Below are 15,910 nucleotides of genomic sequence, written 5' to 3' on the forward strand. Positions count from 1 at the left end.
TGCACGTCTTTGCTTGCCTTAGCAAACACCACTAATTATGTAAATAGTCTATTTAACCTCTGGAATTCAAGATAATAAAGTATTTTTAATGGAAATGGCTAAATAACCACATTTAGGTCTTTCATGTGCGGTTCTCTTTCCCAGTGGGCACTTGTGATTCTGAAACATTGTGGCGGTCAGAGCTCGGTTGAGCAGTTTAATAGAGTTTTAGGGGCCAGACGGCCCTCACAGGGCCTGCACACATTCCTCACGCCTGTCTTTGAGCCGTGTCCACATACAACCCTCGTCATCTTCGCCTCCCTTTTCATCACCTTCTACAGTTTGAATATATGCAGTGCTCTGGACTGCGACTGAATTGTCGCATTTTGCACCCTTTTTTTCTTGTAGGTGTGATTTTTATTATAGAGTTCGCACTGGTACCACAACCGTTTGACTAACTGATAACCGCTGTCATATCTGTTGCATATGAGAAACATTAAAGGGCAAACCGGTCAAATATGGAATGAAAAGTCTTACATGTTTGAACTGCGCCACACGGACAATCAGCTCAGGCCAGAACAAGCTTAGAGGGAAAGTGTTTACTCGCTGACCGATCTCAACCATGCGTCCAGTATTAAACAGCAGTGAGATCCAGAAAAAGTGTTCGGGTTCACTGCAGACTTCTCCACAAACCACTAATGTCTTGGTGATTTAAACTAGTTTAAAGCCAGATTTCTCAATATACTGACACAGAAAACACTGTGCCACAATAATCCAGAAGGGTTTTCAATTCACATAACACTAGACCATAGCCATGGTATTGTGGCAGAAATATGGGGAAATTCATATCTAATTTAATTTTTTTTTAAATTAAAGACGTATTAAATGAGTAATGGAATTTAAGTATTTTTTGTTATTAAGTTGTAGTGGGTTTTGTGCATTTGTATTTATGGGTCAAAGGCAAAAAGGGTTTCAAGCATCAAAACAGTAAAAGTTTAATGCAGATATGTTAGAATGTGTCCTGTTTAATTAGCAAAAAATAGTGACATAATCATACATTGATTCCATGATTTACAGAAGATGCCCACTAAAATGTCATACAGTGTAACAATAGTTCATATACAAAAAAAAATCTTTTCAGGCATATTTAGAACCTGAATCATTAGATGGCATTAAAAGGATCACAGTGCAGATAATAATTTATTTTACATCTTTATCACTATCCTTTCAGGCCGATACATTTTACCCATTTGGCAACAAGTTAAAAATATAATAAAATTTAAAATGATCACTTAGGGGTGGGCGATATGGAAAAAATAGATCACGATTTTTTTTTTTTATTTTTTTTTTGTGAAATATCACGATTTTATCACAATTCTTTGTCATGTTGGTTTTACTATTTTGCAAGTTGTCTGAGCATTACAGCCAAATTAATTTCCCTTTTATAAAGACAAAGCCTTACAAGCTAACCAAAAAAAAAAAAGGCAGATATTTAGGCCGAAGTTTATTTTTATCTGTTATCAAAAAAATAAGAACAGTGATATGAGTGTATGTGGTGTTGTACAGTATTTAGAGACAGAGGAACCAGAACTGCAGCTGATAGACTGTGTGTGCTGTAGCACGATACTACGATATTTCTTCAAAAACAGATCCACAATCAAAAATATCTCACACCCCTATGATCACTTATTTATGTTTCATTTTTACACACATCTGTGACACTGAATGACAAAATAACATTATCTCAACCCATATTTTGACCTTTTACAAAAATGTATTTGAAACATTAAACACTTTACTTGCATTTAAGATGTTTTACATTTAAAAAAAAAAAATCTTTTGTAAATTTAATTTGATGTGGACCCTAAAATTGTGAGGAATGGATCATCTTTGACCCTTATACTAAATGTATTTAGGCTCCAGTTTTTCATAATAGAACATAATAGAAACTGTATATTCACTACTTCGTAGTACTTTATAGAAAAATGGTTAATTTAAATAAGAGTCTTAACTTTTATTAAAAATTTAGCTAAATTTTAATCTGCAAAAATTGGTTTGTTACTATTTTTAACAATGTTACTGTTTTTAATGGAATGGATTCTACTCTACTCTATGGATTCTATTCTACTGTCAACTCAAGCTACTGTTAAATGTGCAATTCCAAAAACATTCTCAATTATTATTGATATGTTATCAGCAACCAAATAAGCTACTAGAGGTCTGTAGAGCTTGCTCTCAAATGTTAGTCTGGATCCCTGTAAAGGTCTGTCCTGTGTTTCAGGATCATTACGTGCACAGAGCCGAGAGGTTAGGCTTCTGTGTGACTGCTAATGAGTTTTTCTTCAAGCCATTTTGTTGTCCATAGTAAAGAGTGTTGTTTGAGGATAAGGTCAGCTAGCTCCGTCCTACTTTTTTCTGCAGCTCTGCGTTTTCCTTATTCATACATACTTCATAAACGTAAAACAATCAAGTCCCCTTTTGTTCTTAGCCGCACAATTATTTATCCAGCAAACAAACTGTCGCTTCGCTCACTGTAATCATATTTTAAGAGTCACCTCAGCATACAGCCTGACCTCTTTCTCTTCAAGCTTGTTATTTACAAAGGCCAAACGCAGGTCTCAAAGACACTTTCAGCGGAGAGCTCAGGGGAGGCTGAGAATGTGCGTAACTGGGAGAGGCTTTCTCATACACTGCTCTGTAACAACTGGACCAGACTGAGCTTTGATTCATGTTTCACCCACACACTTGCATCAATAACTGACGGCTTGCGTTCACAAGGGCATGAAAACTTTTGAACCAGGAAGGGTCCGCACAGGGTGACGATCTTTGTGTCTGTTGTACAACATATCCAGCCTGGCACCTTGCATTGTGATATGTTTTGTTGTGGCATACAATAATTGGAAACTTCCTTTATCTTTTCAGGGCGTACTCCCTTGTCGACTCCAGCCAGGTGTCAACCTTCCTCATCTCCATCCTTCTCATGGAGTCTATGGCAGCTTCAGGTAAGCTCTTATCTCTTCCCACTGCCAGACCTGGAACCGGTGCGGTGTTGTCACAAAATCTTGTATTTGTAGATTATGTGAGTGTTTTACATGTACAAACATAATCATGTGGTATTCTGTTATTGCTCTGAGCATTGTTTAATTAAATGTCATAAAATATGTCTAGAGTTTTTTTTTTTTTTTTTTTTTTTTTTAGCTGGCTATGATGTATTAACTTGTGTTGAAATGTTAGCTTATAATTATAAACTAATCAGTAATGTTTAGTTTCCAAATTTATTTAGTTAAGCTGCTATTACTGTCAACTGTGCATTTCTAAGAGATAAAAAAATGTACTAATATTAATACAGCAAACTGTGCTGAAGATATGCGTCATCAAAGTCAGCCAACACAAACCTGTTTCATGATTAGAAACAATATTACTCATTAGAACATGATACAACCTAGGAAGCTAATATTTCTGTTAAGATATTTATTTTGTTCAGGAAAATCGCCCAGCCTTAACTTATTCTTTTACTTTTTATTTCTGTTAAGATATTTATTTTGTTCAGGAAAATCGCCCAGCCTTAACTTATTCTTTTACTTTTTTGTTTTCATTTGCATTATTATTTTTCATTTGCTTTTTCTTCTGGTACGTAAAAAGAAATAAAAATAAAAGTACTGGCTTTGGTCAGCAAAAAAAGCATCTTTACTCTGGGTCTTGTACAAATCTATCGATTTAATGAATCAGTGGGCATTTTCAAGATGATGTAGGCCTATATTAATTTTTTTGTGACACAAAATTAATCTTTGAGGTGTAGAAGTGTAATTTGCAGCATCATACATTTTATGCATTTTGTAGTTGATTGTTTAGCTAATGAAACTAATTTGCATTTCCAAATTTGAAGTGGACAAAATCTAATACTCATGGAGTTTGAAAGTTAGATGTGGCTAAAACATATTAAAAAGATTGATGCTGTCTGTGACTTGTCAAAACAAATAATATCAAGCGTAAAACTACTGCATCCTAGTTGTGCCTGCTGTTGGTTCACTGAGGGGGCAGAGAAATCGAGGTTTGTGGGTAAACTGTGTCTGTCCTCACAGGTCATTAAACATGGACTGTGAGAACCAGGAAAGGACAAGGATGGAAACCCCATCAGCCCCTGCTCCTTCAACAATGCCAACTCTAACAACAGTGAGTCCTCCACTAACTAACTCTTCATTAATCACACTAGAAACAGATGGTGATGTGCATTCTAGGTAGGTTAGTATGCTTTTCTGAACAGAAGCTGAATCGTCTCTTGCATGTCTACAGGTATTCAGACCATAGACTCCACACAGGCGCTGTTCTTGCCCATCGGAGCCTCCGTGTCTCTGCTCGTCATGTTTTTCTTCTTCGACTCTGTTCAGGTGGTGTTCACCATATGCACTGCAGGTACGTGCGCGATGCTGCCGAACGGTGAACTTACAAGTGATCTTTTATCGCTCATTTATCTAGTTCTTACGTAGTTGATTGTCAGTGGAGTGTGATTTGATTGTGTTATGTTTGAGTAATATTTACGTAATTCTTTGTGTTTGCTTCACAGTTCTAGCGACCATCGCTTGCATTTCTCCTGCTGCCGAGTGTGCCAGTATCTGACCAGGCCCTGCTGCCCCCACAGAACAAGTATGAAATGTTTACAAACTCGTCAGGGTGGTTTGTGGTTAACTGCAGTTACATCAGTTCATATGTCAACAAACAGTGTCTCATTGGGATTCAAATTATTCAGATCAAAATCTTACATGACATTCACTTAGGAAGCGTTAATTGTGTCCCTCAGTAGCATGTGTATATGAAGTCTAATGATAAATAGCTGATGCAAACATTTTATTATTAAATGGAATTTAAAAAAAAATCATTTAAGTTTTTGAATTATATATGTGAATATAAATATAAAATATTATTATTATAATGTCATTAATAGTTTGTCATTAATATATAATAAATATAGATCTTAATATAACACATTTAATGATGATTATGATAAATTCTTTTGATATTTTTTTTTTTTTTTTTTTTTTTTTGTCGTTTTGAAAAAATAAGTAACTTTTTTTAATTACTTCTTTTATTTTTATTATTATATGGATACATTTCCCATTCCCAACTCATGACAGTATACTTTTTTTATTTTGTTAAAATAATAAAAGGAATCTCTTAAAATAATATAATACTGCATAATTACAAATATCAATATTGTGATCCTGTTCCAGTAACAAATGTCAAAGTATGGAGTATTATGGACAAATAAAAGGCTCCTCTTTTGACCACTATTTTAATTTGTTAGTTTGGTCAGAAGTGGACACAGTCAATGTTTTTTTTTTAGTTTGAATAGTGACCTAGAAATAGCAGAAATCTGAAATACTTGAACCATAAATTTACATCCAAATTTTAGATCCTAAACTTTTTATTTCCAGATGGTGTAAATGGAAAAAAAAAAAAAAAACCGTTTGTCATGTGCTTTCAGACATATGGACCCCAGTGTATATAAAAATGTATTTACATAGCTTTTTGGCTCAACCCAAGTTATTAACACTTAAAAGAGATTCGTTGGCTGATGCTCAGAATCTTCCAAAATTGACTTTTAAAATAATCTTTTTGACACAGACAATGAACCTGTTTGTTGGCAGGGGTTTGCGGCAATCACACAATGTAATCTAGAATCAGTTCAGTTTGCTTTGGAACAATCCTCTTGTGTATTAGTGGACAACAGTGTGAGAGATCAGATGCTGGGGTGTGAAAAAGAGAGCCTGATGTCTCAGCCGAGTGACGTGAGTTTGCTAGTGTATTCAACATGTGAGCCAGCGTGTCTCTTGTCTGCAGGATCTCGTTCGGCTGCTGCGGCCGCTTCACGTTGGCGGAGCTGCTGTCGTTTTCGCTCTCTGTCATGCTGGTTCTCATCTGGGTGCTGACGGGCCACTGGCTGCTCATGGACGGTGCGTCAGCATGCTGTTACTGTGTTTGCGTCTAGGATGTAAACACGTCCTCTGCTTTACCTCATGTTGTGGTGGTATTTTTCTCTGAATCATGTGTTTTTATCTCCTGCAGCTCTTGCAATGGGTCTCTGTGTGGCCATGATCGCATTTGTGCGGCTGCCTAGTCTCAAGGTGTCATGCCTGCTGCTGTCCGGCCTCCTCATCTATGATGTGTTCTGGGTAAGCAGTTAATGCAGCAAGTCATACTGGTTCCTAGGGATGGGCGTCAAGGCCTTGTGTGATTTAATGGCACAGTAAACCGTTTATACAGAACTAAGTGTCGAATGCCCTAAAAACCCGTTGATCTAAAGGCTTTTGCTTAAAGTTGGCACGACAGATCTATCTACATTCTAAATGCATGTCATAATTTCTATTTAAAATGTCATAACTCAATCTAGCGGTAAAATGCCAGGCTTCTTTCTAGTGATGTTTATAATTTAGTTTGCGCTTTTAAGTATTTCTTACGATCAAATGTAAGATTTTAATTTTTTTTAATTTTCCAATTGACTTTTTTTTACTCTTGATGTATGACAAAAGTGTTAATTTAGTTAACGAAAACTATGACGAAAAATGTTTATTGATTTGTGCTAATCGGTGAATGTGCAATACCTGAAATGTAAAAATAAATCTCTCAAATGATGACAATCATTGCGATTTTATAATTCTGAGCAAAAATAATTTATTAGTTTAATCATATGTGTATAATTTTTTGCTGAGACTTTTAGTTGACTAAAATTTTAAGATATAAAATTAGTTGAATGTTGATTGAATATGATAACTGGATAAGGTTGATGTGACAGGACTAAGACTAATTTAAAAGACTAAATTAAAAATGGCTAACAAAATTAACACTGTCATAAAGAAGATCACTGCTTCATGACAACTTTAAGTGCTTGAAATTAGTTTTGTAAGCATAATTTGGGCTTACGTATTTTTACTGATTTTTAGATAACATTATTATTAAAACTGTTATTATTGTAATTAAATATTTTGTTGTGTATTTCTGTATAATCCAGTAAAAATCTCTCAAGTTACAAATATTTCAGTTATTTAATTCCCTGTTTTTAATTTGTAACTAATTCTATTCAAACCAAACAATATAATTATTCATAAACAAACCTGGCATAGGTAACTTTAGTTAAAAAAAGAGACCCAAAATGCTTAAACTAATATTATGGATTGATTTCAATTAATCGTGCAGCCCTACATCATTATAGTTTATATTGCTTTCAGAGTGGTGCTTTATAGGAATTTAAAGCTTAGCTTAGTAATAAGTTCTTTCTCGTCTTGACTTGTTCAGAAAACATCCTGCATTTTATCTTCACATTCTTACATGTTTTTTGTCACTCTCACGTGCGAGTAATTAAAGCAGTCATGCCCATTTATGATTAACACAGTCTATCATTGTCGTCATATACAGCCATGCCACTCCACCCAGCTGGTGCCGTAAAGCATGTTATTGCAGCTCATGAAATTGTTTCAGAAGTATTCAAGTAATCCTAAAAAGGCTGTTTCCTTAATTGCTTGTGAGTAGTCGTTTAACAGATGCTTTATTATGTAGACTAATGCACCTGGAGCAATCTGTGACTCTTTGGTTGCCAGTCCACTAGATCACGTCAAATAATTTTAGTTAAAACTCTGAAACGTGTTCCCCATCCCACCCCCATGCTGACTGTTGAAACATTTTCGTCAGTGTCTCAAATCACTCCCAAACACGCTTAGACAAGCCTGACATCGCCCTCTCTCAGCTCAGTCTTAAAACAGCAGGGCAAGCTGGTCTGTCCTCTGACTCATCTCCCTCATCTCCTGCAGGTCTTCTTCTCCGCCTACATCTTCAACAGCAACGTGATGGTGAAGGTGGCCACGCAGCCTGCCGACAACCCCCTCGACGTGCTCTCACGCAAGCTGCACCTGGGCCCCGGCATGGGACGGGACGTCCCCCGCCTCTCCCTGCCAGGAAAGCTGGTGTTTCCCCAGCTCCACGCGCAGCCACTTCTCCATGCTGGGCATCGGTGATATCGTCATGCCGGGCCTGCTGCTGTGCTTCGTGCTCCGATACGACAACTATAAGAAACAGGCCAATGGAGAAGTGCCCGGTCCTGTCAACATGTCCGGCCGCATGCAGCGGGTTTCCTACTTCCACTGCACCCTGATTGGTTACTTTGTTGGTGCGTATCGCGACAGGATCTTCTGAACACACTGCCATTTAAGACAGTGGATTGTGGTTAAGAGTTGCAGCAGTATTACATTTTTATCAGTCTTTTGATTGGTTGCTCTGCCTTTCTATTAGTCCATCTATCTGTCTATCTATTGTTCTGTTGATCAGTCATTCTATCATTCTTTTGATCTGTCTTTCAATTATTCATCTGTCTATCGTTATTTCAGTCTGTCATTCATCTATCTGTCTGTCTATCATTCTGTCAATCTGTCTGTTACATCCATCCATCTATTCTTTCAATCTATCTGTTGTTCTGTCTATCCCTCTATATATCATTCTGCCAGTCTTGTCTGTCGTTCTATCATCCGTCTATCATACTTTCAATCTGTTATTCCATTTTTTCCTTCTATCTGTCATTCTTATGCTCTCGTTCCTTTTGTCTGTCTGTCTATTGTTCTTTCGTCTGTCTATCAGACTGTCATTTCATCTGTCCATCTATAATTCTTTTGATCTGTCTGTTGTTCCATTTTTTTCTTTCTATTGTTCTTTTGATCTGCCGTTCCATTTATCCGTCTATCATTCCTTTTGATCCGTCGTTCCATCTATCCATCTGTCGTTCTTTCGATGTGTCTGTTGTTCCATATATCTGTCTATTGTTGTATCATATATCTATATCATATTCATATATTTTATAAATCACTTCTATATCATAAATTCATATGTCTGTCATTCTATATTATATATTAGGTGCTTTCACACTGCATAGTTCTAATGTAGTTTTAGGAACTAGCCAGCATAGTGTAAATATTTTTACATGGCTTTTTAAAAATGCCGTGAAGCTGGTGTTTCGTGTGCGTTTGGCCAATCCGCGTACATCACTGTAGTTTCTGTAGGACAGTTCTAGACCCTTCTCTGAAGGAGGAGCTAAATTAGTTCCCCAAACAGAGTTCTTGGAACTAAATACATTACTACTCCCTGCGGTGCGAACATGCCAAAAGGCGGGAACTTCCTCAAGTAGTTCTAGGAAATATGAAAAGTTTCCACCGGTGTGAAATCTAAATCAACCTACCGATCTTATCTATCATCTATCTATCATTCTGTTGATTTGTCTGTGTCATCTGTCCATCAGTCTATCTATCATTGTTTCTCTTTCCAGCTCAGCTTTTTTCTGTCCATCTTTTTATCATTCAGTAGTTCTATCGATCTGTCTGTCATTCCACCAACCCTTTCTGTCCATCATCTTTGTCGTTCTATCTACCTGTCATTCTGTCTGCTGTTCTATCTGTCCTTCATTCAGTCCTTCCATCGTTCTGTTTGTCGTTCCATATATCTGTTGTTCTGTCTGTCATTCTATCCCTTTCTTTCTATCCATCTGTTGTCTAATTATTGATCTTTGTGTCTATTGTTATATATCTCTATCTATATTTCTGTCTCTCTGTTGTTCAGTCTATCCATCTATTAGCAGATTTATCATTCTGTCTTATCTATTATTCCATTTGTCCTTCATTCTATCCATTTATTGTTCTGTGGGTCTGTCCATCATTTTCTGTTATTCAGTTTAGTTTTGTGTGTCAGTCTGTCTACAAAAAAAAAACAGACTGCATGAGTGAGTATTCAAGAATCATCATAATGATTAAAATCATTTCAAAACTTGAGGCTCATGTGATTAAGAGTTATTCATTTGTGACACGCACTTCTCTGGGCATGCAAATCCCATGTTTGTTAATACTAAAAATAATGCTCTCTTCCCATCTCAGGTCTGTTGACTGCAACTGTGGCCTCTCGTATTCACCGCGCGGCCCAGCCTGCCCTCCTGTACCTGGTGCCCTTCACCCTGCTGCCTCTGCTCACCATGGCCTACCTGAAGGTGCGTTTGTTTGCACCAACACCAGAATCTCCACAGGGAGGCTAGGGGCTCATTTCTAGGAACGTCAAAACGGTGTCAGCTTAATTTAGGTAGAATTGCTGTTTCCTCATTGCTCAGAAACAATGCAGAAGACGACATGGAGTCGTTGTCAGGTTATTTGAGCAGGGTGTGTGCCGGATCCGTAACACTGCGCTGCATTATTTATGTGCTAGCGCACACACCTGTATGCGTCTCTGCGGGTACTTCACATTCCTTTTATTGAAGCGTCAATTGTACGCCGGTTTCTTTTCTCTGTGGCAGATGTTTTGTTCTGCATGTGTTGTAACGTAATCTCATCAGTTCTGAGTAGAAACATTGCGATAGCAACTGCCTCTCTTTTCCATAGAAACCATCAGTTGTGGAACATTTGTGGAAAAGTTCATGCCAAGGCATATATATAGGATGCTTATTTTAATCGTTTTGCACATGCTTTGTCTCGAAGCACATTTTTTTTGTGTGTCAAGGTATGCTGTAGTACTTGTTGGACGTGATAACCATCAACAAGATGTCTTTCAAAATCTGTTAAAGCACATTGTTTGTGCCTAAAAATAGAGTAGGGAAAAGCAAATTAGGATTAGCAAATGAAATTTCAAACCCATATTCTGAAACTTGAAGCTTCCACTGTGTTTTTCCATGTAGGTGTGTGGTTTAAATTGTGTTGACCTGAATTCTTGTTAGTATAGTTGTTAGTAATATGGAAGTATAAATAAGGTCTTTTGTTGCTGGTTGAATGGTTTGGTCGTGAGGTGTGTGTGTGTGGATGGGTGTGAACTTAATCATAGATGACGTAAACACAGCCGCATGCTGTTTTCGTCATCACTTCTGCACAATTTAACATGTTACATTAAAACATTTTTGTTCTTTGTTTGTGCCAACCCAGTAAAGAATGTGCTTGTTGGTAAATTGATAGTGTGAGTAGGCGTTAACAAGATGAGGACGTAATTATATCTATAATTATATTTATAGAAGAACAATATTGATGCATAAACACTTGTTTGCACAAGCCTCTTGTAAATACATTATGAGACTTAATTGTGAACCTCAGTGATACATGAAAGTGTGCTGAGTGAAATGTCACAGTTCTTTGAAACTTCCTGTAATGCAGCTGCAAACCCACTGATATTTACTGTAATAATCTCTGACTGTATCTCATATTTGTGAACTCTGATATGCATGTTGCTTAAAGGGGTCATATGATGTTGATAAAAAAGAACCTTATTTTGTGTATTTCGTGTAATGATATGTTTGTGGTTTAAGGTTCAAAAAACATTATTTTCCACACAATGTACATTATTGTTTCTCCTCTATGTCCCGCCTTTCTGAAACCCGTCGATTTTTACAAAGCTCATCGTTCTGAAAAGCGAGGTGTGCTATGATTGGCCAGCTATACAGTGCATTGTGATTGGCCGAATGCCTCAAGCGTGTGAGAGAAATGTTACGCCCCTTAACACTGTGATGCCGTGTCCTGGTGTTCTAACAAAAAATGCTACCTATCAGATTATGCTACCAACACTGTATTTAACAGTCCTCCATAAAATGTGCTGCACACATCTGAATATTTGGGTTGAACTGTTCTGGAATAGTGTTGTGAATACAACTTAACCACTGATTTCTAGTTGTGTCCTCTTTTAGAAGGCCAAACAAAGTATTTTCACTTTTGCAACGAAACACACAGCCTCTTCACAACATGGCGGCACAAAATCACACCATATGTCCCCTTTAATGCTCTGCTAATGGGTCAAATAAATGTGCAGGAATGATGGATGCTGGTACGCATCAGTCTATTCACATAGACAGAATAATTAAACAATGCACTTTATTCTTATCAAACACATTTCAGACCAAAAAAAATAGATGGGAAATTAGTTTTTATACACTTATTTATAATAAAGTATATTATTATTCTAAGAAAGATAAAATAAAAAAGTAACAACTGTTATTAGATTTTTATTCTATTTGTACTTGAACAATTTTTTTTCTTACACATTTTTGTTTCATAAGTCTATTTAGTTTTATTCAAATAATTTGTGTGCATTAAAACAAATTACTGACCTACTTTATTTATTTTCAAATTCTATGATTTTCCTTTAATTAAAAAATGAACTGCAGTAGCCTGTATTAAGTTTGTTTTATTTACATTTTTGTGCATAAAAAATGGACCCATTAAACAATTTTTTTTTTGTATATACTCATGGGGACACAGCCTCATGGGGACTTGCGTCACTGTGGGGACTTAAATTGAGGTCCCCATGGGGAAACAAGCTTGTAAATCATACAGAATGGAGTTCTATCTAAAAAATCTAAAAATGCACAACATTTCCTGTAAGCGGTAGGTTTAGGTGTAGGTCAATAGAAAATATGGTTTGTACAGTATAAAAGCCTTTAAGCCTGTGGAGAGTCCCCATAAGGATAGAGAACCAGACGTGTGTGTGTGTGTGTGTGTGTGTGTGTGTGTGTGTGTGTGTGACCAGTTACGTGTTTTGAGTTACATTTTTGAATGGGTCCATATTTTATTTTCATGCACAAAACATAAATAACAATGTTATGCAAAAGAAATTAAATTCAATGAAATAAGTATAAGAAAAAAATTGAAAAGTAAAAATGGGATAAAATAATATTTGATAATAGTAACAAAAATACAAATTGCTATTATTATTGTTTGTTGTTATTATATTTAGGGGTACCATGTTACCAACATTACTACTACTATTATTATTTTATTATTATTATTATTATTACTCTCATTTGCGGGTTTCATGTTGCCAACATTAAATTAAATATTAAAATGTTGTATACTACTACTACTATTACTACTACTATTATTGTTACTACTACTACTATTATTACTACTACTACAACTACTATTATTATTACTACTACTATTACTACAACTATTAAAATGTTGTATACTAAAAAATTAAATAAACTACTTTTAAAAAAAAAAAAAAAAAAAAAACTACTAAACTACTATTACTATTATTACTACTACAACTACTGCTATTACCATTACTACTACTACTACTATTATTACTACTACTACAACTACTATTATTATTACTACTACAACTACTACTATTACTACAACTACTGCTACTTTTACTATAATTATTACTACTATTACCATTACTACTACTACTAACCCTAATACCTAAAAAATAAACCCTACACCCTAACCCTAACCCTAACCTAACTACTACTACTACTAATAATAATAATAATAATAATAATAATAATAATAATAATAATACTATTATTACTTCAACAACTACTACTATTACTACTACTGTTAATACTATTACTACTACTACTACTACTACTACTACTGTTATTATTACTACAACTACTACTATTACCATTACTACTACTACTATTGCTACTACTACAACTACTATTCTATTATTATTACTACAACTACTACAACTACTACTACTACTACTACTACTACTACTACTAATAATAATAATAATAATAATAATAATAATACTATTATTACTTCAGCTACTACTATTATTAAGCCTACTACTACTACTACTGTTATTACTACAACTACTACTATTACTACCACTACTACTATTATTACTACTTGCAGGTACCATGTTACCAACAATTTAATTTAATTTTGTAAACCACTACTATTATTATTATTATTAGTCATGTATAGTCATTTTTATTACTGCTGTTTATTATCATTATTTCAATTTTCTTTTACATTTAATAAAAGACTTTTTGGCCATCAATAGAGAAGCTTATAAATCTGTGGATGTGTATTAATCGGTTGATTCGCTCTTGGTGTGAACCGTTGGTGATTCTGTCCATGTCTTTTAGGGGGACCTGCGGCGCATGTGGTCCGAGCCCTTCCATGCCAAGTCCAGCAGCTCCCGCTTCCTGGAGGTATGATGCTGCTCCGACCAGCACAAGTTCCCACCATTCCTCCATTCCCACCCACCGGATAGAGAGAGAGAGAGGTCGGAAGAGAGGAACTGCACTCGTCTTCTCATCATCCCTCATTCCCATTGTCATCCTCCAGCCAGTGGATGAGCAGCTGCGTCGGACTTCACTGCCAGATGGATTCATGCACTCCTCTCATCTCCATACATACTCTCTTGGTCTTTTTTTTTTCTCTCTACCTCTTTTCTTTCTCAGCTCCATTCCACCTTCATCACACCACCTTTCTCTCTCTTGCTTATATCCCATCATACCATTCTTTCCTGTTCAACTGGAGCCGCATTTTCCCGGATCGCTCCACATCTGGACGTGAACCGGAGCCTCTTTGAGCTCGAAGTGTGTTTCCATTTGTACCGTCTGGCACCATTATGGATTTACAGACTGAGATCTCTTTATTATTTCCTGCTCTAAACGAACTGTGGACGAGGAACGTAGATTTCTGCCACAGCTTGGGATGACGATGACCCTATAAGGGACCAGCACACAATAGAGGACAGCGTCGTTTTCCCCCTTCCTTCCCTCATTCTCTCTTCCTCTTTCCCTTTCTTATAAAACCCAACCACATCCCTCCCTCCAGATTCCCTCTAACAGACCCTCCTTCGCAGAAACGTATTTTATTTAGAAAGATTTTATTCTTGGCATATACAGAAATGATGCATTATAAATTGTGGGGGCACACAGCTCTATGTATATATGTGTACACATGTATTAGGAGTTATCATGTCGAGGTGCAAGTGTGCATGAAATCGTGTGCGTGTGCGAACGAAAATGCATTTAAACAGGAACCGGTTTTCATTTCGTTACTTTTAGATCTCAAAATGTGCATTTTTCCCTCATAAAATGCTCTGCCTAGGTCACTTTTTTTTGCCTCTTGCGTAAAATTCATCGCAATGCACCATTCAGTTTGACTATTGAAGACAAGAGTGTGTGATTCATGTTTGTGTTTATGTATGAATGTATCCCGTTGCCTCCACTGGCTCAGGATGGACTGCTGAAGGTGAGCTCTATCGTGCTAATGGAAGGAAATGTTAAAGGATTGTACTGAGGTCAGTTATTTAAACAGGCCGAATTTTTTCACTAGTATTTCAAGCATTAATTTTTTAGTTTGTAGTCATTCCTTTCGCCCAATTGGCTCTGTAATGATGAAACTGGAATTGAGGTGCAAGATCGAGAGAGAGAGAGCGTGTTGTGTGTGTGATGTTGTAGAAAATAATGCATTTTGCTGGCTCAGTCTGTTGAGTTTTCTTTTTCTTGGTTTTTTCTTCTTGTTTTTTTTTACCTGTTGTTACCTGTTTTTTAATCTGTTATTTGTCTGGCCTTGCATGCCAATTGTACAGGGTGTCGTTCTTCAAAGCTGCGTTTTCCAGGGCAATGTTGAGTTTTGCGACACTCTGAAAACTAGACGCAGACACGGGGTCGAGGGACGAAGAGTCGCACAAAGAGAGTTTATGAACCAGAGAGGGGCAACCGAGACCCGGACTCGCTCTGACCCCTGGGCCGGCCTGGACAGCCTCGCGCAAACATTGGCAATGCGTTGCCTGAATATTCAGTATGAACGTTTGCCTGGCAGTGGGACACTGTTAACCTGAGCATCACGGACATTGTTTTACCCACAAACCTCCTCCTCACTGTCCCTCTGCCAACCTTACAGACATTACGAGAAAAAAAAAGAACAATATAAATGACGATCATGACGATTGCATTGAAAGTAAACTCAAATGTTCATTTTTTTTTTATGGAAGATTCCTTTTTGTTTTGTTTGTTTTAGTTTTATCCCATTGTTTGTATTTTTCTCCACTTTCCCCCCAATGCTGTGGATTTTCGTTTTGTACTTCTGTCTTTTTCCTCCTCCGTCGTCCTCCCTGCCTGCAGAGGGCGCTAAGCTCTGTTGGGCGAGCAACATTAACAGCCAAAAGGATTCTGTATAAAAAA

General features: G+C 36.6%; 2 protein-coding genes across 3 annotated transcripts in view; one reads left to right on the forward strand and one right to left on the reverse strand.

Moving 5' to 3' along the window:
• The window catches only part of LOC109054485 (cytosolic purine 5'-nucleotidase), a 595,585-nt gene that overhangs the window by 548,401 nt on the left and 31,274 nt on the right, over positions 1–15,910 (reverse strand). The gene's annotated exons all lie outside the window — the stretch shown is intronic.
• Positions 2,907–15,345, forward strand: sppl3 (signal peptide peptidase 3). Its single transcript, XM_042732337.1, is given in 14 exon segments — positions 2,907–2,962; positions 2,965–2,981; positions 4,062–4,087; positions 4,090–4,152; positions 4,273–4,392; positions 4,544–4,559; positions 4,561–4,579; positions 4,581–4,608; positions 5,796–5,930; positions 6,043–6,149; positions 7,782–7,937; positions 7,939–8,137; positions 9,885–9,994; positions 13,859–15,345. Coding segments are annotated over 14 exon segments (1,071 nt in total). The 5' UTR covers positions 2,907–2,959; the 3' UTR covers positions 13,931–15,345.

Source organism: Cyprinus carpio, chromosome B10, assembly GCF_018340385.1.
Source record: "Cyprinus carpio isolate SPL01 chromosome B10, ASM1834038v1, whole genome shotgun sequence".
Lineage (NCBI taxonomy): Eukaryota > Metazoa > Chordata > Actinopteri > Cypriniformes > Cyprinidae > Cyprinus > Cyprinus carpio.